The sequence below is a fragment of the Camelus bactrianus genome, chromosome 5 (assembly GCF_048773025.1).
Source record: "Camelus bactrianus isolate YW-2024 breed Bactrian camel chromosome 5, ASM4877302v1, whole genome shotgun sequence".
Classification (NCBI taxonomy): domain Eukaryota; kingdom Metazoa; phylum Chordata; class Mammalia; order Artiodactyla; family Camelidae; genus Camelus; species Camelus bactrianus.
In genome coordinates, this window is record NC_133543.1 from 60,919,422 (window position 1) to 60,945,826 (window position 26,405).

The window sequence follows — 26,405 nt, forward strand, 5'->3', positions numbered from 1 at the left end:
AATTAGCATTTAGAAATGAAGTAGAAAAATACAATATCAGAAGTAACTCAACCCAATTGGTCTAAAAATGCCTTTGTCAACTGTCTCTGGGTTACTATTAAATATAACAAATAAATGAGCAAAATCTAAATATAACAACAAAATTCAATGGTCCTATGATAGAAAGGTTTTTTTTTTTGTTTTTTTTTTAATCATTCCTTCTATTTTGTAGTTCTGGATTTTGTCTTCTCTGCCTATCTTAATCTATGAGTATTAAGATTTTCTATTTAGCCCTCTGCCTTTTTTTTTTTTTTAACTCTATACTACTTCCTTGTAATCGTTCGTCTTTCCCATCACATCAGCTCTTCTTCACCTCTTCACGTACGCCTCTTAAAATGCCAACCTCCTGAACATCTCCAACAGGATGTTGTAAGATATGCCAAATGTGTCTACAGCAGAACATCTTTCCTTCAAATCAACCAGTGCCCTGATTTCACTCTCTTTATGACATCATTCTTCAAGTTACGTGGGCATAAGGCTTCGGATTTTTTTTTAAATCTTCTTCACTTTCACACCCTTCTCCTAAGTCCTCCACTGAAGACCAACCATTTCAACTCACAAAAATCTTTCAGTTTCAAGTGGCCCTAAGTCACTTTAGGGTACTTTGTTTTGTTCTCCAAATGGCATACCTGTCAGAAAGCCTATGAATATGCTTTAAAGTGGAGATTGTAGCATCTAGATAAAAGGTTGGTTCAGGGTCCAGAGAAGCTTGCAATTGACCATTTCTAGGAAACTCAAATATGCAGAAACTAGATCATACTTTAATTGAATAAAAATTAATGTATCCAGCGTACACCCATGCTATATTTAAAGGTCATGCATGTTTATGTTTGTATCACAGGTATAAAAAAAAAAAAGCAGGAAAGACTGTTAAATGACTGTCACCACAATGACTACCTATTAGGATTATCAGTGACTACATTTCAGCCTTAATCAATTACATTTTTAAAGATTTAAATCTCTGAATCATGATCAACGATTTTGATCCCTATTAATTTGTTCATTTCTTCATTGTGGCCCTGACCACACTTGTAATATAAGTTTTCTTGTCTGTCTCTCAGGGCAAGAGGGTTCTATACAGGATTACATTGCATTCGATTTTGTATTTCCAGCATTTAACACAGTGCCTGATCCAAAACATGTGTTACATGAATTAACTTATATTGCCCACTAGTCAATCAAGCTATGCTGACTTTACTATTACTAAGAATAAAAAAGATACTATGTTCAACTGTGTTATTAAAAATTGGAATGTAAAAGGACTTATTTTTAAATTAAAAAAAAAAAAACAGTTCTAGGACTCCTTTTTTACATTTATAAACCCTTTTAAATCTGGTCACTCTTTGCCAATGTCTTAAAACTAAGTTTTGAGAGTTGGCATCTTCTTCCTTCCAGTGCTGCCAAATTGTTCTTTTCTCAAAAATTCATCACATCTTACTCATTGCTCCAATTTAAAATGTAAGTGTGCACATTTGAAAATGATACTTAATATCCAAATATTCTAAAATTATAATTATTAGACTAATTCGACTAAAAGACCAACAAGTTGAGGCTTTTAATATCTTCTTCATGTTTGTCTTAATAGAAGAATAAAGGAGAAAAAAGGTGTAAGAGGCTGGCAGGAAAAAAATCCATTTGCTGATTAAAGACAACATTCAAATTTAATCAATGAAAAAAATTTTTTAAAAATCCACTGTTTTGCCACAGAACCAGTTAAAAGCAAGATCTTTGGACTTAAAATAGTGATGTCTAAAATTGAAATGTAAGTTATTTCTATTTTTGTGATATAAACTGCTATCTATCACTCCTGAAATTAATTAAATCAGATCTGTTTCAAACACAAATTCCTTGGTTAGGGACTTTTTAAAAAAACTTTGGAAACCAGCAATCACTATCTGCCAAACCTAATGCAGTACATATAGTACAGAATAGGCACAATGGATGTGAGGCAGAAGGATAATCCACAAATGCATCCAACTCTGTAGAAATCAGAACCAAAGAAGAAGAAGCACTCACCCTCACCCCAGAAAGACTGGGGAAGACACAGGCCGTCTCCACTTACAGAAAGAGCCTTAAGCCAATTATGTTTGACCCTCAGATGACAAGCACTTTAATGAACACCTAGATTACACGAATTTGAAAGTAGAAGAAATATCAAAAAGAATGTTCTAAGACTGCAACCTTAAAAAGGAAGTGTCAGCATAATATAGCATTTGGTAGAGAGCTTTGGTGTCTTACAAAGAGCACGCATTTGTGTCTGATGAAACTGACCCAGAACTGTCTCTGTGGGGCAGGAGGGGACAAGGAGTTGGCTCCTCCTATAGGACCTGTTGAGTCCAAGTCCACTTGGGGGCAGAAATGAAGCAGTCATTCATTCAGACCATCTTGTTTAGGTTCCTTCATTTTCATTAGATGATTTCCACCCTGTTTGTTTGCGCTGGTTGATTTCAAAAGCCAATCTATTTGCTTTTCATCAGCAAAATGGCTCTGTCCTCCAGGGCCATGCTGGAGAATATGACCTCACATATTTTACTACCTCTAACTGTTACCAAAAACAAAGATACAAAAAGTAACATTCCCAGGGGATGATAGCCTAAAAAATATGTAATTTATTCATCTCTGTAATTTGTCTAGATTTAATCTTGGATCAAACCAAACATCATTCATTAAACTAAAAAATATTTGGACAATATTTTTGTGGTATGTGTGTGTGCATGTCTGTGTGTGTTTGGATAAGTCCCTCTACTCCTATAAAATTGCTTTTACTAAATTAAGCTTTGTTGTGATGCCTCCTGCTGACTTGCTGTTGGTTTTATGGGTGAGATATAGTGCACAAGTTGTCCCTCACATCACCCAGCTAGCCCTTCATAAGCCCCGCGGGAGATTTCCTCAGACCTTCAGTGAAGAGCTTTGCCTCTCCTAATAAAATGACTCATTCTTATTTTATAGACCATGCAAGTCCCATGAACATCTGTCCACGTAAGGAAATTCAATTCAATTAGTTTTTCATTTTTTATTTTAACTTCTTTTATCTCTTCTCACATGAATTTAAAAAAATGAGAACACTGGAAAAAGACCCACTGTTAAAGTGGAATGCTTTTAGTTAAATATATATATTCTCTTATGCTTCCGGAAATATGAACCAAACTGTCTGCTATAGTTTCCTGCTTTCTTGAAAGAATAAAGTCTCCTTGAAGGTCCCCAAGGGGATAATGGGGAAGAATGGCACCATTTAGTAACAGGGTCTCCTAGTTTTAATAGGTCACTTAAGCTCATCTTCTGTGCATATAACCATATCAGCTGGCTGCCCTTGACCAACTTGGGTCCTCAATCTTCTTGGTCAATGATTCCTGGCCTGAAAATTTCTAACATCACCACATGCCTGCTCTTTGCTTGGCACCCATCTTTCCTGAGTCATCTTACTCCAAGCTGTGCATCAGCTACACCAGCTGTTTCTACCCTGATCAATATGGCAAACAGGAAGAAATGGCCAAAAAGAAAAAAAAAAAAAAAAAAAGGCAAGATCTACAAATCTATGAGAAAAAAATTCTGAAAAAGACAACTTAAGTATTATTTTCAAAAAACTGTTATTTTCAAGCTGCCCAGTACATATATGCACTTGCCATCAATGTGAAGCTGGAAGAAAAATAAATTCTAAGATAAGCTAAAAAGAAACATTAACAGAAAAATAAATATGCCTCCAAAAACACTCTCAAGTGAACGAAATTATTTAAGAACTGTTTCATTCCAGATTATCAAAGATTCTTTACGGAAGTGGTCATTCAACAGTTACTTTCTAAGCCATTCTGAGGCCAGCATTATCTTGATAACCAAAGCCAGACAAAGACACTACGTGGAGAAAGAAAACTACATACAAATATCTCTTAATGAACATTGATGTTAAAATCCTCAACAAAACACTAGCAAACCAGATTTAATAAAATGTTAAAAGAACTATATACCATGACCAAGTGGGATTTATCCCTGGAATGGAAGAATAGTTCAACATGTGAAAATTAATCAATGTAATACACCAAATTAAAAGAATGAAGAGGGGAGGAAATCATATGATTATTTCAATTGATGTAGGAAAAAAAACACATGACAAAATTCAACACCCTTTTATGATAAAAACAATCTACGAATGGAAGCAAATGACTTCAATATAATCAAGGGTTACCATATTGAAAAATACAATATCATATTCAAATTAATAACCTACATCAAGGAAACCAGACTCATTAAAAATTTCCATAAGGAGTACTTACCTGCCAAAATTTTCTTGAATTGTCTAAACCATACATCACAGTGGTCTTCACTTAAATTAATGAGATCGAGCGTTGAATCCTTTAATTTATTTTGTTCCTTTTTCAAACATATGAAGAGTGTGATTCCTAATAAAGTGCCACTTCTCTGCTGTTGAACTGAATAACGCCGTTTCAGCTTGACAGAGAATATGTCCTTTAATTCAAGACATTCTTCTTTATGTAGAAAACCATCCTTGGAATCACCTGAAAAGTTAAAATTTCCAATAAAAAACCATTATGTCTATACCTTATATGAATGAATAATAAATAGTAAAAACCCAGAAAATATTTATCATTTGTATTTTTAACTGATTATGCTTTAGATCAAGCCCTGTATGAGATGGGAAAAAAGAAAAATTAGGTCTATTTTCCCAAAAATGAAAAAATAGAAAAATGGAAGAGTCCCTGACACACAAACCCTCAGACATTTAGAATCTGAGAATATTCAGTGTATGAAGAATTCCAAGAACATGAACAGAGCAATATTTCAGTAATAATAAATCAGTATCACGCAAGAGGCTCCCTGGTAATTATAGGGACAGAGTAAAGTGATAGAATAGAATTCACTAACAGAAGTGAGTTTATGGCAAGCTGTTGAAGGCAACAAGTAATGGAAAGAAAATGTATGTTCAAGGTAAAGTAACATGTGTGCAAAAAGGAAATAGAGTATGATTACTCTTAATAGAAAACAATTTGAATTCCTGCCAATCTAAAAAGAAAGATACACCTGAATCCTACCATAGTCAGACTTTTATTTTATAATGGCGTGATATTTTACTGGTTCTATCTAACCACAGGTCAGAAAATATTTGTTGTTATGATAAAGGACCATCTCAACTGACTCTCAAAGTAGAAGTGCTTTATACTTTTAAAAAAGTACTTTCAAAACTTCCACTCTGGCCATCATGGAATAACAAGGACTGGTTTTCACCTGAAACATCTAAATGGGCACATCAGAGAGATGAAACATCAGTCTTCAGACATGGGACATCAGATAGCACAGGACAGTGATCCCTGTCATAGAAGCCGTATGACTGACTACCAGCTGACTGCCTGGAGAGGGTCCCCAGGCCACAGAGCAGGTAGGGGAACCCCGGTGGAGCCTGGTTATCTCCCTGAGTTGAGGAGGATTGAGGGGTCCAGGAAAGCCAAGATAGCTATAGTTCACTGGGCAAATTCTACAGAAAAGGGAGCTGCACAGAGAGAGGACTCCATAGATTTGCCCCTGGATCTTCAGTTGAGTTTGTATCAGTGTATGCGTGAGGCCAGGGAAAGAACTACCCAAAGGGTTAGAGAAAACAATGCTCAGTGATCACACAGGTGTTTCTACCAGCCAAGGTGGAAAAATAATGAAATTCATGGGGCACTGGGGAGAGTACTTAGAACAGTATTGTCTCATTAGTGAGCAGACCAAAGGCTGCTCTGATTCCACCTAACAAAGCTTAAAAGCAAACCTCAAAAGAATTCAACTGTTTCCAAGGAGCTTAACAACATCCTAGAACAGACCTTAAGAATATTTACAAGAATACAGAAGTATTCAGCAACTCTACATGGTAAAATTCCGGGTCTCTCTCATTCAATCAAAAATCACTACACACGTTAAAAAGGCAGAAAAATATGACCCATGAGTGGAGAGAAAGAAATCAACAGAGGCAGAAATGATATGAGTGTTAAAACAGACCCGGAAAGCAGAGGCCCTCTCTCAGCTCCCTTAACTCTTTTTTTAAAATTTTATTTTGTACTGAAGTGTAGTTGATTTACAATGTTAGTTTCAGGTGTACAGCAAAGCAGTTCAGTTATACATGTACATACATATCTATATACATATATTTTCAGATTCTTTTCCATTATAGCTTATTACAGAAACTGAATATAGTTCCTGGTGCTTTACAGTTGGTCCTTGTTGTTTATCTGTTTTATATATAGTAGTGTCTATCTGTTAATCCCAAACTCCTAATTTATCCCTCAGCTTCCTTTACCCTTAAGCAGGTACAATGCTATTCTCAGATTGGTGCAAAAACTTTCAGGTGCTTTAAGAAGTTCCTTTTTAACATTCTCATGGAGGTTTTAGGCCTCTCCCAAACATTTTTCAAAGGACAGCCCCATAGCTCACAAAGCACATGCACCACTGAAGAAGAAAGAGTTTCTTCTCTTCAGTGTTTATAGTTTATAGTGGTGGGATAGGGATGAACCCAAAGGCAATTTGCCATGCCTGTCATTTACTCAGAAAGCTCAGGCTTCAGATCTGTGTAGTGTCTACTTCTGTTGTCACCCACTGACCTAGGAATCAATAACCCCAAAATATCAATTCAAAGGGAAACATCTACATGTTCTAGAAAACAAAACAATCATCACTGTTCCCACAATCATCACTTAAACTAATCAACAGAGTGAAAATACTGTATCATCATAAGCCAAAATGTCCCACATGCCTTCATGAACAGAATGCGTCAACCCACCTTGTCTCTGTAAGTACTAATGGATTAACCTGTGTTGGTAAGATGGACTTTTCTCCAGTCCAATGGCTCTCAAACTCTTTGGTCTCAGAACTCATGTACATTCTTAAAGCTTTAAAGCTTTTTAAAATAACTTTTGCTTATGTAGGTTATATCTATTGATATTTACTATATTAGACATTAAAACTGAGACTTTTTTAAACACTTTTTTAAAGCACACACTTCATCAGCCATCAAGGCTCAGCCTCCGGAAAGTTCCACTGGACCCCAGGGAGAGAATGAAAGTGAAAATAGCAAATAAGTTCTTAGTAATATTACAAAAACAGCTTGGACCTCACTAACTCCCTGAATGGGTCCTAGACCACACTTTGAAAATGCGGCTTAAGCATATTTTAGATTATTTGCTCCCTTTGACCAGAGAATGCAGTTATGATCTTTTATGACTCAACTTTTCAATTAACTAAAATTCTTGTTCCCATTTGAATACTCCAAATTGACAGAGAGACTGAATGGTGAGAGTTCCTTCCAATCTGCCTCCTTTGTTACAACCTGCAGATGTCTTTCCAAATAACCTTTCTTTCTAATCACAGCATAGTGTTTCGAGCTCATCTGGATTCCTCCAGGAGTGCCCTGGTTCATTTTAGGGAAGAGTGTATTAGAAACTAAAAGCTGGACAGTAGGTATTATATACAAGGGAAACCAAGCTCTTTCACAATAAGTCATTGGTAAGATACCTGTACCTGGTGAGCTTATTACACGTTATTTGCACCTTCTGAGTAAGCAGGCATATGGCCAGAGTCTCTAAACAATTGAGAGGGGCCAGGGAGATCTTACATCCTTCCTCCACCTTCAAGAATGAAATGAAACAGGCTCACCCCGTGGTAGGTAACGCCTGTATGGTAAATGGTGCCGCGTAAACTGTAAAGAAGGTGCAGTTCCTTATCGGGGTGCTGCTGGGTGTCTGCTTCATACGGCTGAATGTGTACAGTTAAGTCGTGTCACTTACCTGCCACAAAGGAATGTATATTCTTGATTATATCTGTGAGTACCTTCCCCCAAATCAATTAGTCCAGCAAAAGTTGAACATCTTTTATTTTTCATTGGTATTTCTTAAAAGTTTCCCCTACCCATGTGTTTCCCTATTTCTATTTGACTGCTTGTCTAGTTCTCACTAATTAGTAGGAGTCCTTCAAATATTCTTAAAAGTAGTTATTATATATGTAGGATATATGTCACAAATAACTTCTTCTAGGAAGTTATCTTATAATTTATAATATTCATTGTGACCTCATATCTCATATCATTTAATTATTTATGTAGCCAAACATACAACAAGTAAGAGCTCCAAAGCAGGGAGGGGGGGATGACTGGGGGGGAAAAAATTGAAAGGGATGAAATATACTCTTTTCACTCAAAGTCTTGTATTATAGTGTGCATTCTTTACCTTGTGTGCTTTACTTTGGCAGTAAACAATTGAATGGTTATTCCTACTTAGAACCACTTGTAAGTTGCAATTTTGAAGACACTAAACAAGTAGGAAAGATCCAACTTAGCGAAAATTGGAAGAATTTCTGAAAACAGGGCAAGAATACCTATTATCACTTTAACTATTCCCAATTATACTGGACATTCTGGCCACTGTTATCCATCATGAAAACGAAATTTAAAAACAGCTGGTGCTGGAAGGGGTAAGAAGGGGAGCTGACACTGTAACTGTCTATAGATATAGCATCATAATGTATTTACAGAATCCAAAAGAATCAACTTAAAATCATCAGAACTAGTAAGAATACCCAGTAATAAAGCTGGTTACAAATGTATCAATACCTAGGGAAAAGGCATAATGGGGACAAAGATCTCATGCAAATTATTATCGAGGAACAAATTCAGCAGAATGATGCTGGACTTGTTTGGGTGGAAAAGGCCATTCAAAATGAACTGAGAGACAAAGAAGTGAATACATGAAGGTGTATCAAGTTCCAAGATTACATATTTTTATGCCAGTATTCTCATTATTAATAACTACTTATAATGCAGTCCCAATCAAAATCTCAATGGTATTTTCTTTGATGTAAGGGGCAAGGAACCTAATTAAATAATTTGCAAATTTTCTGGGAGTAAAACTACTAATGAAGAAAATGTTTTAAATGTACAGTAATGAGTGGGAGTACATACCCAGTCAGATAAAATAATATTTTGTAAAACTATAATAATTAAAACATCTAGAGATAGCTAAATGAATGGTCCAGAGAAACACTTGTACATATTTTAAAAGTCACTTAAGTGATAATGGCGGTATCCAAGTTCAGTGGGAAATGTTCCGTAAAAGGTGATTTAGAACTGGTTCATCTTTTAGAAAGAAAAAACTAGATCTCTACTTCATAATATACATCAATATTCCTAGATTAGAAAAAACTTTATATAATCATAAATTAGTAAAGCCATAAGCATGGCAGTAAAGCAGACATATAGAGAATGAGATTCTTAACCTAAAAGTTATTTAATGCCTATAAAGTCCTAAAGACCCATAAATAGATGTCACTAGCAAAGGCCAACTGGGCAGAAATATCTGCAACATATGACAGTTAAATAATCAAGAAAAGAAACGCTTTAGTGGAAAAGTACATAAAAGACCCAAGGCAGGCATTTTACAAAAGAAGAAATGCAAATTGACCAATGAACATATGAGAAAGTTCAATCTAATTAGTAATCAAAGAAATGCAAATTAAAACAACAAGATACCATTTTTTGCCTTTTAGGTTGGCACAAGATCAAAAATAACGTTCAATGATGGTGCAGGAAAAGGAAACCATCCCAGCGCTGGCGGGAATGCAAAAATGGTAACTGCTGGCGAACAAGTTGGGAATATGTATCAAAAGATTTCAAAATGTTAATTGCAGCAGTATTTATAACAGCAAAAATATCTGAAGCAATATTCATGTTCTGCAGTAGGAGAATATTTTAATGATAATCTTTTGCAACTCATAAATGAGCAAGTTAGATCTCTGTGTTCTGATCTAGAAAGACATTCATGTTAAGAGGTATGAATAAGTTAAATAAAAACAAGCTAAAAAGTAATCTAAGGGATTTGATCTCACTTTCATCAAAAGGAGAAAAAACCTCAAGTGGAAAATGCACAACAAACTTGTGTTACCTATTAAAAAAGAGATACGAGGGAGAATAAAATTAATTGTTTCTTATAAACCTCCCTTCCTGTAATCAGCATTACATTTTATATTTTTTTAATGTAGAGAAGGGAAAATACTTTAAAATATGCATATTTTTGATCCAGCAATTTACTTCCAGGAATCTACCCTAAGGGAATAAATAATATGCACAATTTAGCTAGAAGAATGCTTACCCAAGCATTATTTGAGTGCAACTTGGAAACCTAAATGTGTAATAACAGAGTATTGGTTCTGGAAAATAAAGCACATTCATATACCAGAATGCCATTCAGCCATTAAAATGTAGAAATCTGACAAGAAAAGTGTCTAAAACAGTGCACCACATTTCCATTACTGTTTTGTACATATTTATTGAATACATAATGTATGTGGAGCATATTTCCACATGCACATATGTATGAAGATGCATATGAAAACTTGGAAGGAGAGACTGTGAGTTTGCGTATATGCATTTCTAATTTTACTATGATGGAAATATTTCTGTAATTAATTGAAAAAGATTGTTTCCTTTGCTCATCCTAAAATGGTTCCTGATCACATTACTCATTTAAACTTTAAAAATTCCACTTCCTAAAAAGTAAAGGTAGCTAATATTTAATGAGCACGTGCTATAAATGCCAGACATTGCCCTAAGCACTTTATATTTATTATCTCATTTAATCCCCACACTGACCCTACATGGATGCTTCTTCCTAAAAGAGAAGGAATTCAGGCCAGAGAATTTCAGTGAGTTGTCCTTGGTCATACATCTGGTAGGGTCAGATTCAAGATTCAAATCCAAGCACTTTGGCTGGTTTTACTAACATTCACAGAAGTACCTTCTCCAAGTAAACACACTCTCATCTGAATTTCTGGACCTGTTTTTTATTCTAGTCAAACATAAAGCAGTAGGCAAACCACTGTTGCGTCTCTAACTAGTCCCTAGGAAAACAGCAAAACAACCAATGTGCCGATTAACTGAGATCCTTAAACTCAGGGATTAGGGATGCATCCTCAGTGCTGTCAAAAAACCGCATATAATTTAAGTTGGCCCTCCATTTCTGCTGTTCCCTGTATTCATGGTTCCACATCCAAGGATGCAACCAACTACCCACTATTTAGTATTGAAAAAAATATGTGAACCCACACAGTTCAAATCTGTGTCGTTCACGGGTCAACTGTATTTCATCCGAAACTTCAAGGTGACCTTCAAGGAAATGGAAGGTTACACTGTAGCAACCCAGAGCTGACAGAAGTGAAAATTCTGAAAATTCCTGTAAATGAGTGCTATTTCCTGCTTTCCCTGCCCAGGCCTCCAATCTCTTTTCCCACATGTGCCCACAGATGCAAATTTGGGGTTTTCCCATGAATGATCTCTTTGCCAGTGTGACAAGAGGAAACTAAGAGAAAGAACTACAGATTTAGAACATGTTTTTTATTGGAAATGAAAATAAAGATAACTGATCTGTGATAGTTTTGGTTTGTTTTACAAATTTCTAACACTATGCAAATGTTCTTGAGTTCTGTTTTCCTTAGCAGCTACATAAATCTCTCAGGTGCCAATTTCCTTTATAGAAATTCTGGTCTTTTATTCATTTCTGCAGTGGTGATCATTGACATTACATGAGTAAATCTGCCCAGTTCTCTCATCACAGGATTCACTTGCTTTCTAATGTATGTGAAGATGTCTCTATGATAGTTTTATAGACCACTGCTTTCTTATTCTGAATGTGGTCTTTAGGAATCAAACTTGTTAGAATTCTGTGAACTTGAATTTAACATGTTTTTATTTAATAGCTTGGAACTGTCTAAATATTGTTTAATACATCAACAGATTTGATGGTGCTTGTCTATGTCTTTGTTTTGTTTTTGAAGTTCTTAAGATACAAGCAGGGACCAGCTGGCTCTGCGGGGCAGCAAGACATTGGTTTCCAATACTCGAAAGAGGTTCCTCAGGTTTCTAGGTGGAAAGCCCTCATGCTAACTCCCAGTGAAGGCTGAAGCTTCTGGAGATCATCTGAGAGGATTATCTGAAAATCTAAGGAGATCGTTGTTTCTTCCTCAACTCCCACACCAAAAAAACACTCTTCAGGACACTCAGAACACAAATATTTAAGAGAAACATGATTAAAGAGGCAAAAAGAAAATAAATCACATTCAGAGAGCAGACTATTATTTGGGGGAGTCTATAAAAATTGACCATTTATCAACACCCCTTTATAAGTAGTACCTTAAGAATGATTCAGACTCTCTTTTCTGTGAATCAGAAGAATACTGCTTTTGCTTTATAAACTATTATAAATTTATAAATGCTAAAATACATTTAGGTTTTTCATCTCTGCTTAATTTTCATCTGCAAGAGAGCCACTTTGATCCCCAAGCTAGCCACCTCTGTTAGAGTTTAACTAGTTTCTGCCATGAATAAACCCATGTTTTCAAAATTATATGCAAAAGCCACATTTCCATGCACAACCTAACAAACAGTATGCAGAAGATGAGTTAAAAAATAAAACATACTTTGGGGGCATGTATTTTAAATATAACTTTCATTTTATTTAATGTTCAAACATACCTTTATTGGTGAAAAATGTGAAGTAAAACTTTATGCATAAATTAACATCTGATCATAGTAGATAAAAAGATGAAAATCATCTATAGATACTTTTTCTCAGGTTATAAGAATTAAAACCTTACAGACGATACATAATTTTTCTTTGTGGCATGTGGTCTATTATTTGGAATCTATTGGTTCATTAGTATCATATTGGTTATAGCTGGTTGTTTCAGAACATTAACTGTCCTCTCACATTACTTACAGAGATGCTGGGGACCATCTGTTCCAGCACGGGATTTAAGCATACATCTATTGGATATCATGCTATTTATTTAATTCAGCACCCACTTCCTATTGTTGTATTTTCTTGGGGGGAAAAGTCAATTTAATTACAGGGAATAAAGATAACCTCTCCTGGCAGGTTACCCCATCACCATGAGAGCAAAGCAGGACCTGCTTAAAGTAGGTTACAGCAGTTAACAAGGGGAGTAAAACCAACAACACTTAAGAATATTTAGCAAAGGTTTAACAAAAATAGAACAGTGAATGGCACTTTTAAAAATATTACTGTAAGCCCAGGGCTTGTCTAAATCAATCTTGGCACATCTGTCTGATGCAGACCGTAAACAGGATTAGAGCTGGATTTATCTGCTTGGCGCTAATTGTGCTCACAGTTCCTGCACATGTCCACCCTTTAAAATACTGTCTGAAAAACAAGCCTGCCTGATAGATGGCTCCTACAACATAGTGTAGACACACACTTACGGTATATTAGATGGTTAAGCAATGTGATGTCTAACAATTTTTTTTTTTGGCTCTTCAGAATTACTTATCTAATCCCCTCATTAAAAATACAAAATTCTGTTTGAATACACCACATACTGAGATAAATCTGTGAAGCAAGGGACCAATAAATTTGAATACACTTTAATTGTAAGAAGAAAACACAATTTAATTGTTAATAATCAGGTTAAACCAGGGTTTAAACAAATAGGGCTGCTCTAGTAATTTACTGACAAACCATCCCAATGCATTACTATCCTTAAGAATTATGACCTAAAATTTGTTAGCAGAAAAGTTGAAGTTCCTAAATACATATGCATATCAAGAAGGACAAGAAAGAATTCTCATCTAGTAAAACAATTATAGAGGAAATTTTAAACTTATCATTTACAAAGAGATGTAGAGAGGCAGAGATAAATTGTCACTTCAATACCCAAAAGTCTTATTTTTATCACACCAAATAAAAAATTAATGTTCAATTTCTATCTGCAATTTTTCCCACTTGGTTATTTCTAGCACATGTAAACAGCTTAGATACTTTTCTTAAGAACTTAAGCAACTGAAGGTACTTTTGCATGAAGTCCAAAATGAACTAATCAGTCAAAAAAATTAAATATTACTCTTTGGCTTGATGACTTGAAATAGAGATAATAAATATGTAATCCTTTATTCAAAACAATATTTAAGACCTATGACACAAAGTGATATCAACAATTTTAAATTAATGTTTAATTAATCATAAACACTACATAAAATCAGTATTTTAAATAACAGTGCAATTGAAAATTTAGGCTGACTTCCGATCATAGACTATCTTCTGTTCTAAAGTTTTTTTCTTAATACAGAATTTATTCATGTTTCAAATATCTTAGCAAACTCTTAAGAAATCAGTTTTTTCCCTGAATTTCTACCATTAGTAAAAGTATCTCTCTACTTATTCTGTTGTTTTATCAAACAATGAGGAGAAATTGGCAAATTCACTCATTTAGATATTTAAGCCAAAACACCTTCTTTAGCAGTTCTCAATGTGTTGTCTCAGAAGGTATATAGGAAAAAATGATTTTTATAATAATGCTAAAGATGTTGTCTCTTTTCACCATGCTGACATTTGAACAAATGGAGCAAAGGCAATAGTGGTTAAAACCCCTGGTGTCGGCGTGAATCAAGGCAGTGACACCAAATTTCACTAATAATTGTTCCATTCTTCATCACCTCAAACTCACAGTTTAAAAAAATAGTTTCACTTAACTGTCCTTGACAAAGCAATAACACTTCAATTTTTTAGAAAATCTCTACCCTTTAGTGTATTTTTTTAATATTTTATGGGATGAAATAGGAATGTACACAATGCATTTCCACTACAAATCAAAGTGATGGTTCCCTCCAGGAAAAGCACTGACACCATTTGTGTTGTGACTGGCTGGTTTTTGTGGAAGACCATTTTTGCTTGAAAGATGGACTAACAGACTATGATATTCAGACATGAGCATTTAGCCAGTGTTCCCTGGAATTGAGCAAAGTGAGCCAGTCATTCAAGAAAAACAGCTGAGAATGTTATCAAGGATAAAATTCCAGCTTTCAAAGAAAAATTAGAATTTTGTAAAACTTGTATCTGCTACAGTGAGCTTGACAGCTTCTCAATACTTACAGAATTTTCTGATGAGATTTACAGTGATGTTAATTTGTGTATTTTTTAATATTATATAATAAAATGTGTCAACATTTGGAAGTTCTATATAACTCAGGAGACCAAATTTTCCAAACAGTCAAAGCAGGATGTTATAAAATCATGCATAATGAAAGATTCATTCAAAATACAAGACAGACCAACAAATTTTCAATAAGTGGACTACAAAAAGTTAATCAATATGTTTTCATATCCTTCATTGTAACTAACAGTTAAGAAATTAGCACTTACCAAGTTTTACCACAGGATCAAAGAAGGATATCCCACAATTACCTGGAAACATTGTTAAAATGCTTTTCCTTTTCTAAATACACATCTGTGTGAAACTGGAGTTTCCTCATCACTTTAACCGAAATAAGATTCACAACAAACAATGCAAAAGCCATCTTGAGGTTTCAGCTGTCTCTTGTTAAGCCTTCTATTTAAGAAGGCCGTTTCCTTTAAAAAGAGACTTGCAAAACGTAAAATATTTAAGAAAGTGACATTTTTATCACTTTGGAAAATAGTTACTTTTAGTACAAATACTATTTATGTTAAAGTGCAATGGATTTATTACTGTTATTTTTAAAGGGTAAATATTTTAAATGTCCAATACAATAAATATGAATAAGTATAATTTACATAAACAAAAGCTCTTTCTGGTTTTCAATAACTGAAGACTATAAAGGGGTCCCCAAGACCAAAAAGCTCAGGAACCCCTGGTTTATCTGTAGTGTTGTGAAGACAGGCCTAACCTTAAGAAAATGCAGCCTGAAGATGGCATGATTCCTGGATTTTATCTTTCATGACTTGTATCAAATAACCAAGATTTTATCATGAAATTTTAGACTGTCTATGCAACAAGTCCCTATTACATCTAAAACCTAGTGAAATAAACAGTTCAAAACTTCATATTCTGTATTTCATATTCTGTAGCATGATTTTATCATGCAATTGATCAGGTTTTGTCATTTTCACTTCAGCAAAAGCACTATATAGTCCTTGATTTTACCATCTATTTATATATTTGCCTCCATCTGTCATTTTATATGTCCATCTCTATCTCTATTCCTCAGGGAAAACATTTATAAATGGGGAGTCCCTGAGAATGGCACCAACAGAACATATACCTTTAATTGATTCATCTTAATCTTTCAATCTAGTCTTTTTTGGAATTATCAGTTCAGTTATGTGTATCAGTTCATATACGATCTACAGTTCATATATATCCTGCTAGCTGACCTTTGTGAAGATTCCCCATGAACCTCAGAAGTATGGTTACTGGTCTTCCTTCTTCTGGTTTCTCAGCAATTCACTGCAATAGTATCTTCGTCGTCCTCATCTGTAATCTCTGTATCCCAGCACCTAGCTCGATGCTTCAAACACAGGCGAGGCTTCCAATAAAAGTTTGTAATTGCCTGTATTTACCATCAACCAGATGATATCTAAATCAGTGTATGCATTTCAACCTCTGAACCTTTGTTCCTTCATTTCCCAGCAAATGGAAGGCCTTCTTGACTCTAGTCTTTTCAAACATTAACCATCTGTCAAAGTACATTTAGCCTCTCCAAGAAACATCCTTTATTTTCCAGTCCCTCTGAACTCCTACAGTCCAGTACTATTCAGTTGAAATTTAGTCACATGTCAGAAGTTCCTAACTTAACAGAGATGAAGGCCCAAAGGTCCTTAAAGCCTTTTAAGAACTTAAGTTACATATATATTTTTCCCCACACTAATTAAGTGGTGGATTAAAAAACAGTGATGGAGGAGACATTAGAGAAAGATAAGATAGTTTAGGGTAAATCCCAAAGTTTATTTTTTTAACACATTTGAACACCTAACATCACAGGCACTTCCCTGTGGACATTAAATTGCTAATATTAATGTAACAATATCCATGAACAACTGTTTCTATGAGAACAAGTTTAAGGAGCTCTTCATCTTTCATGGCCTGGAACTTGCTGGACTGGAAACAGGACTAGATGTAAGCCACGGTGCTGGCTTCTATTGCCAATGTCTCAGGCCCTGTATCTCACAGCCCAAGTTTACTCCATGCTGCTCTTTTCTTCTGCAGACCTCAAGGACAATCACAATGACTTTCCTTTCACCTCCGCCATTACTAGAAATCAATGCCCTACCTATGCAGGTCCCATCCCCCATCACCTCGCAGTTGTCTCAGTGAAGTTATCACACAGCCCTCCAGGTAATCTAAAGGGTTCTGCTACTGCAGACACTAAAAGGCTCAGTTTTTTACCACCTCCACTCAATTTTACCTTGAAGACTGTCATTATTTGCTCCTAAGAAGCCAAAAAAAAAAAAATATATTCAGAATAGCTACTCTAAGTCTAGGGTATCTGAACTTTGCACATGCAGATCTATATTGTTGGAAAGACGCAGAACTGTGACATGAAAGACTAAAGGAAGTACTAATTTTTACTTGAGGAAGACAGATCTTAGTACCAGAAAGGAAAAAGTTCATCTGAGGAGCTAAGACAGCTAGAACAGAATACCACAATCCTGACCATCCAGAAATAGACTAGAAGAAATTCACCTACTCAGCCTACAGGACACCTGAACATATCATATCATCAGTCCACCTTCCTGATGCCATAAATGGCACACCTGTAGTCAAGGAATCACTATGTTTGTGTGTGTGGAGGGAGCAGTGGGGGAGAGTAAAGAGGAACTGCCAGAAGCAACATATACTGAGCATGCAAAAGTAACCTTAAAACAAATACAAATATGTTCACAATGGCCAAAATATGAAAACAATCTAAGTGTCCAACGATGGATGAATGGATACAGAAAATGTCTCACTCACACACACACAGTGGAATATTATCCAGCCACACAAAAAAAGAATCTTGCAATTTGGGATAACATGGATGGAACCTTGAGGGCATTATGCTAAGTGAAATGTCAGACAAAGAAAAACAATTACCACATGATCGCACTTGTATGTAGAATCTTTAGAAAAAATAAAATAAAAGTTTATAGGCAGAGAATGGATTGGTGGTTGCCAGAGGCAAGGGATAGGGTAGGGAGGGCAAACTGGGTGAGGAAGGTCCAAAGGTAAGAACTTCGAGTTTTAAAATAAGTCCTGGGATATAATGTACAGAACAGGGACTATAGTTAATATCTTATCCCACATATTTGAAAGCTGCTAGGAGAATAGATCTTACAAGTTCTCATTGCAAAAATTAAGACTTTGTAACTTACAGTGATGGATATTAACTAGAGTCACTATGGTGATTGTTTTACAATATACACAAATATTGAATTATGCTGTACATGTAAAACTCATGTTACATGTCACTTACACTTCAATTAAAAATGCACATTTGAGATACTCTAAAAATACCTGTAAACCTCTATTTATTTATTTGATGAGGATTTGCAGGCCTGAACTTAATGGAGACAAAAGAAAAGTAATAATTTTAATATAGCTGACCATGGTTTTATTTAAAAAATCCAACTTAAAAACTTTCAAAGCAAAGTTTGTGTTTATTTTTAATATGTTAGGCACGTGGGAGGTATGGACCTTTATTTCAATTCCACCATTAAAAGCATATACTTGACAAACCTATTTGGTTTCTGTTTTGTTTTTGGCATTAAATAACTCTAGCTAAGTAAATCTAGTGAGAATTGATTCACTAAGAAAGAAATATTAAATTGAAGTTACCAATAAAATGTAGTCAAATATCCTAACTTTAAAATTTATTTTCAGCTGGACTTGGGAAAAATGTAAAAAAAAAAATTACATCTTAATAAACACACACATACAAAAACTACAAATTCTGCTAGTCAGTTGATATCATTTAGGCTCCTATTCCTACAAAATATGATCTTCTACCTACATATTTGGCAAATTTTAAAAGCCATTTTAGAGTAGAAATTGGAAGAAGTTAATTTTTTATTAAAAAGCCTTAAACTGATTTAAAGAGTCTGACATGAAAATAAGCTCCACATTTGTCCTTGATGTTCTACATATACGATACTTATTCAAGCATGTTCTCAATGAGAAGGAGTTTTAAAATAAGTCTCTTCTCCATGCCTTTCATAATATAAGTTTTACCACATAATTAGTGCTATGATAAGAGGCCAAAATTAAAGGTAAAGGTAGGAAAGTATGACCTGATGATGTGAAAGGTTGAGAAAATTTAAACATTTTAGATCAAGTATATTGTATATTTAGTTACACCATACAACATGTAATCAAAGCAAAATAGCTTACAGGATTACAGCAAGCCATCTTCTCCCTGTGCTGTAAGACTACTGTCACTATTTTTTTAGAAAGATAAATTTGATATCAATACGATGTGACACAACTGCATCAAACCTTAATTTCACTCACAGTAAGAAGTCACAGGATTAAATAACACTGTGCAGTCTTTCAGAAAAGTTTATTGCTTCCAGATGGATTCAAGTTTCCTTTCAGCCCTGATTACATCTAATATGCACAGGGTGCCAACATTATAAAGGACAGAGTCAAAAATATCATTTATATAGATAGTGAAGGAACTTTGGCTTCTAAATGAGTTGTACTGATCAGGTCTTAACTATTTGAAAGAAATTATAAGAAACGCTTAATGAAAACCAAATGCCACACTATGCAAATGTCTTGAATAATGTCTGTTCCACAGAAAAACACAAATCTACAGCGAAGTCTCCATAAGAGGACTCCTAGCTCAAGCTGCATGATCTCTGCCCCCATGTTGGGCTGTGCCATGTGTCACACCGCATGAGGCTTGCCACCAAGATGTCCACCTGTGCCTCTGCGGCACAAGAGGCATCCATGTTTATTTCATTTACTAGAACTGTTGAATATAAGCCACTGTGATCAGACAGAAAGACCTTCAAAAATACTGACTACTTAAAGGCATGTTTGCTAAGTTTAAGGGTGTAAGTCAGTAACCATTTCTATTTAAAAGAGCATCTTCTCATGCAACTGAAGTTATTACTACCATAATAAATAAAACCCTTTCCATAAAACTCCAGAGAACGCTCTCCCCATAATGTGAATTAAAAAGTAAAATCACATCTGCTCTATCTAGTCTATGAGAGAAAAGCAATAAAAATTCATGACTGAAGAAGGATTTCAGTCTGTAGATCAGAAGCCAATTTGTTAAAATACGGTAAAATTCTAGTAACACTTCCATTTTCTTAAATTTAATTTTTCAAATGTTCTGAAATTGTTCTACAAATTACAAATTTGAGTACAAATGTTAAGCAATTTATTATGTATCCTTCAAAACAGATTAGCAATTTAAATAAAATCATGGTCGCAAAGCTCGAAAGAAGAGAAAAATGATTCAGTTCTGAAAGGAGAAAATCTTTCTTGCTGGAGAACCACTGGGAAAAGTGGTACCACAATAATTCCTACTTATGCCCAACTCGACTGTGGATACTCGACCAAAACTTAAGACAAATATCACTACAGCACTTCATTACTCACATTTTCTTTAGAGAGAAATAAGTTCATTTATGTAAGGGATAAAAATGAGTGTCAAAATTTCAGGTGATTTTAATGGAAGTTTTGCACTTTTATTTTCCATTGTATACATGATACTTAAAATGGATATAAGTATTAAAATTTTAAATTTAACTTACATTTAAATAGTGGCAATATCCTTGATCAACTGTGTGCAAATACTCTAAGACACAGGATGATCAAAAAAGGACAAAATTATACTAAAGACTGAATTGAAGTTACAAGCCAAATCAATAACAGATCAATGAAACAGAGTCCAACTGATGAGGCTACCAGGCACTAAAGTAGGTAATGGGTTCTGTGTCAGCAGATGACTCATCCACTAAGTACTTCTGATATTCCAAATACTAATATGAGTTTGAGTCAATTATCACTTATCAAATAGTACTTTGTTTTTGATAATAGTTAACTATTCTTAAACTGGTCACACTGTCTTCTAAACAACACATAACTGAGTGAAAAATGATTTAAGCATCATTCCTTCTTTCAATAATTGTTAACTGGACACCTTCCACACACCAGACTTGCTCTACGAGAGAAAAGCCTTTTAGATAGAGCTCCTCCCTGACTCCCTAATGATCATTGAATGAAGACTGGGGCGGTGGGGGGAGGAATAAGGGAGCAAGCCACGTAGTTACAGATCCAGCATCCCTCATCGGCAATTTCAAAATCCCAAAACCCTGAAAATTGTACATTTTTTTCTCAAATCTTTTGGCAGCAAAACCTGTGCTGACCTCATTTTGCCCCCAAAACTGGACCTGAACTGACAATGAGATTTTAAGTCTTTATTTATGACACTTAGCATGGATATTCCTCATGTCTCATTCAGAAATATTAATGTTGGAACATGCGATGCTACCTGAGGCTAGTTGTGGGTGTTAACGTGCGCATGTAACACATGCCCCATACTGGCTTTCTAAAAGCAGTAAATAACTGAATTTTCATACAGCTGGTTCCAAACGTTTCTGAACAAAGGGAACAGTAAGAGTAAAGGCCCTGTGACAAGAGTATCATTGGTGTATTCAAGAAACAGCAAGATGGGGTTGGAGTTAGAAAGGAGGAGGGTAAGACATGAGAACAGTAAGGCTGGAGGCAGGTAGACCATGAAGGGGTACATCAGCTACAGAAAGGACTTCAGATTTTAGCCTGAAATCACTGGAAGTTTCTGAGCATAAGAAAGATGTGATCTGACATATAAAGTAACATTCTATCTGATACATAGAGAACAGACTGACAGGGGACATGGTTAGAGACAGAGAGACTAGTAAGAAATTTATATAATACTCTAGGTGAGAAATGATAGTATCTGACAATTCAATGTAATTGAAAGTTTCTTTCAACTCTAAAATGATATAATAGTTGTTTAATAAATATTAGTAATAGACAAAAATTCCATTCTAGGCTAGTGCAAAGAGGTTGAGATTTATATCATCACTAAAACTTCATAGCACTATCAACTGGGTACAATTTCTATGTCCCATTTTACAGACGGGTAGTGGGGGCAAGGAGAGAGAAGCTGAGAGCTTAAATTGCTTGTCCCACAGTCACGTAGGAAGTGGCAAAGCCCAAATTCTAACAGATAGTATGACTCCAGAAACCCATCCTTCAACCACTCTCAGTAATAAGAAGTTACTATTATAATATCTCATTCTACTGGTGGTTAACTCTCCTCTCCTGTTATTTTATTTTTCTTGAAGGATCTCTGAATGTTCAAAATGGGGAAACAGTGAGGAGTAAGAAAAACAGTGAAAGAGAAACTGCAGAAGTAGAAGTGAATAGTGATATAAAGACAAAAATCAAGAAAACCAAAGCAGTGGAGTCACATGAACAGAAAAGAGGTTTGAGGAGGCACATGAGGGAGAGAACAACAGCCCTTGAGATCCAGGCTCAGGTCGGGAACCAGCCGGTGCCACGTGCCTGACTGTGCAGGACCATGGACACGCCTGGTCAGCCAGGTTTCTACAGGGCTGCTCTACAGAGGGGCCTCTCCCATCTCTCAAACATGCTGGCCATTTATCAAACTTACTGAGCATCGACACTCCTAATGAGCCTAACACAGTACACATGCCCCTCAGAAAGGAGCTCCAGCTACTGTCTCATACTTTCAGGTACAATCATGTTAGAAAAGAAAGCAGTCCTTGAGGGCTCAGAGGTGAACTCCTTCCAGGAAATCCGAGAAGGACAAAGGTGGCAGAGATGAGTCGCTCAGTCTCAGTACCACTAAGGTCACCCTCTGATGTTCAGCAAAGCTGGGATCTGGCTCCGCCCTTTGCATCAAGGATGTCCAGCCAGGATCGGGTGCATAAGGACCCTCAGAGCTGGGAGCCATTTTATCTTCCCTAGCTTTCAACATAAAATGGCGATACTAGAATAACTGGATTTTTCATTTCGAGGAACCATTCTTACAGCTGGCATTTCCCCCCGTGTATTCTGAAGATTGCTTGGAGAGCATACTGTTTTATAAATTGTGGAGACAAGAATTGTATCTTTCATTAATAGTCTATCTAGCTCCAAAATTTAAGTGCATACTATATGCTAGGTGTTTTCTGACCTAAATATTGCAGACTTAAGGATGATAAGATATGGTCCTTTCCCTGCAGCTCTCGGTATACGGGGGAATGGAAGCACACTGGGTAGCTCACCATCATGTGAACATCACTAGCTTCTTGTCTCCAAATTATTGCTTCACAGAAGGATACAGGGACCCATCGGAAATTTTAAGAAACAACCACCCAGTCTGTTTCATCATTCTAGTTTCCACCCAGAACACCTTCTCCAGAGATTCAGATTCATTCATGTGTCCCACAGCCCTCTTTTTAAAAATAGTCCTGCATTAAAAGGCGAAATTAGAACTGAATTTCCCTCTACGAAAAGGGCTTTTGTTTATGTTTTCTTTTACATACTTCTATTAGCTGAATTCCTACCATGAATATATTTCTTATGTATAATCAGAAAGAAACTCAACATTTTAAAGCTGTTGTCTTTACCCTGCCTGAAACTAGTTTTTTATTCCAACTGTTTCCTTCTTTCACTAACTTCTATTAAGCATCTAAGAATGATTGACTAGAGAGGAAATATTGGATTCAGAAACTCAGTTACTTTCCAAGTTCCCAGTAGGTATAAAGCTAATACTAAGTAATAAAACTTCTCTTAACATATTTGCCAAATTACCTTACTATGCATATATTCCTTTAACATGCCACCCACCACGCAGGGAAGCAGCCAGTTTTTACTGTAAATAGCATGGTATATACAAACACAGGGAGCAGAGATCAGGCTGAAGTGCCTGCCGAGCTGGGCACTAACTCTCATTTAACTATATATTATCTTCAGGTTATCTTCTCAACAGATATGAAAACTACGCCATAGCAACAGTTTACAGGTGAAGGAGTTGCGAAGAACTTGAGACAAAGTGATAGCATATCTGTAAGCTCATCAACAACACATGCTAATCACCCAAGATACATAAAATGAGACCCATGGTATAATCATTTCAGAATATTCTCAAACTAGAATGTCTTGTCCTGAAGGTTTCATTTGTGTTCAAAATCCTCTTGTGGGGGGGAAAAGTAAACAACTCTCCATTTAGATGATCTTGGTGATAACTTGCTGCTTAGACCATGACTATTAACAGACTCATTTTAAAAACTTTTGACTGCAAAAACCAACACCATCACCTTCAGAAATTTTTGAAAGGATCCACAACTTCATAGCTTCCTGTTTAAGAAATAGTTTATACAGTGGTTCTCAAAGGGACTTCAAGATAATTCTAGACCTTCTATGATACGAACCTAATTAACTGCTTTGTTTGATCTATTGCAGGAGGGAAGAGGGTGCTTTAAGATGCCCTTGGGATGAAGAGATCAAAATTACAGAAACCACTGCTTAGTGCAGCTGCTGGTTCAAGTTAAGTGTGGCTCTCTCTGAGATTAACTGGATGCTGTGAGTTACTAGGATGCTTGAAGATCAGGGACCAGTTCATTTGCTTAAAACGCTCTATTTTCAGTGGGTACTATATTAAAAAAAAAAAAAAAGGTAGTAACCTATAGAGACAAGCTCAAAAGCCTTAGTATTTTCAGATTTGGAATCCTGGAAACATTTTCACAAAAGCTGTTGAAAGAACTTTCCTAAAAAACAAAATTGAGGAATTTCTCTGCTCTTTAAGGGGATAAGCTAAAATTGACACAAGTTCATTTTCCATTTAGTGCATTTTAGAATTACATTATTTTTTCAATACATGCATGCAGTTACTACCTATACAAGATTATTCTAGTCTATCGTGGGTAATTACTGCTGAGATCAGCAATTTAATGCCCTTTGTTTGCCAAAGTTTTGTTTTCCCAAGGACCAATCCTACTCTATAAAGATGTGTTTCCAGGATACATATAATTACACTGGGTATAACATCTGTTGCTTTGCATGTTCAGAGGCTTACCAAAGCAAGGTAAGGACACGCTTCTATGTCTACTTTAGGAGACTTGTTGAAGTATTAAAAGCGTAAAGACTCAGTAAAAAAAAAATTTTTAAAGCAGTATTTATCAAAAGTAAAAGTTAATTCTAACTTAAACATTTCAAATAGAATTAACTCATTTTAGCCCTTATTTAGATAAATGTTAACATGGTTATTATGTCATTTTTCAATATTACCCAATAATCCTGAGATTATGTTTACTATGATTTCATATAGGAATCTTAGCAAAGTTTCTACTTCACTTATTTTTCAGAAGCAGATCATGTAACAAAAAAAGAAAAAACCTATACTCCAGGACAACAGAGAAGATAATAATGGTGACCTCTTTTCTGTATTTCACCCTTTTACAGCACAGTGGATTTAGATAACAGATAGAAAAGCATTGCACTTTCAAATGTAGGTCAGTATTTTGATTGTACCACAAAAGTGATTTGTTCAGACTTAAATAAAGCAGAGCAATATCAACCCAAATCACTTCTCTGCAAGGCCTTTTAAGGTTGCCCAACAACTTGATAGTCCTAAAGAACTTCCAGATATGCGCGGTATTTATTGATAATATTTTTCAGGAAGACACAAAGATACGTGAACACTGATGTCAGTATTGAAACCTGAAATAAGCCCTTAGTAAATGGGTGAAAAAAAAAAAATCAGACACGGTCATCTCTCATCAAACATTTGTAGTCAGAGACAAAAAAAAATGAAGTTATAAGTTTATCACATTTTCAGAAAACTTTAGGACAAGCAAACTCATGAGTATCGGTGTATTCAAATGTATTTCACCATCTTTGAGGTCTGTGCTTGCTGCTGTTATGCAGCGAAGGTTGTTGTCTGGGCTGCGTTGAGACTGATTAGATATTCCAAGTTCACACAGATTTAGAGTTGAGAAAACCAACTTAAAACATTTTTTAAAAATCTTTCCAAATCATTTTAATGTTCTAGCTCACTTGACTCTCCTAACAATTCTTATTTCTTAGTGTTATATATATAACCAACCATATATTAACAACTATATTAAAAATCAAAAAGCAGCAAACAAAAATACCTCACCTCACTGTTAACAGTAGTTTGGATGGGGAGGAGGTAAAACCCACTTTCAGGATTGGAAAGGATGTAGCTAAAGGAGTACTATAGTAAATCCACCTGTTCTGGACTAAACTGTGTCTCCCCAACATGCATAGGCTGAAGCTCTAACTCCCTGAGTGTGACTATATTTGGATCTTTAAGGAGTAATTTTGAATTAGGTTATAAGGGTGGTGCCCTAGTCTGATAGGACTGGTGACCTTACAAAAAAAGGAGGAAACACCAGAGAGCTCTCTCTCTACACGTGCACAGAGGAAAGGCCATGTGAGGGCACAGTGAAAAGGTGGCCCTCTGCAGGCTGAGGCAGAGAGACCTCACCAGGAATCAACTCTATATAAGGCAAATAACGAGGTCCTACTGTAAAGCACAGAACTATATTCAATATCTTGTA

At 35.5% G+C, this 26,405-nt stretch overlaps 1 protein-coding gene across 1 annotated transcript in view; it reads right to left on the bottom strand.

Annotated features, from left to right (window-relative positions):
- Positions 1-26,405, bottom strand: part of CERKL (CERK like autophagy regulator) — a 121,967-nt gene that overhangs the window by 79,546 nt on the left and 16,016 nt on the right. Inside the window, exon 2 of the mRNA XM_045520374.2 lies at positions 4,308-4,550. Within this exon, the coding sequence (XP_045376330.2) occupies positions 4,308-4,550 (243 nt within the window). The remainder of the gene's footprint in view (positions 1-4,307; positions 4,551-26,405) is intronic.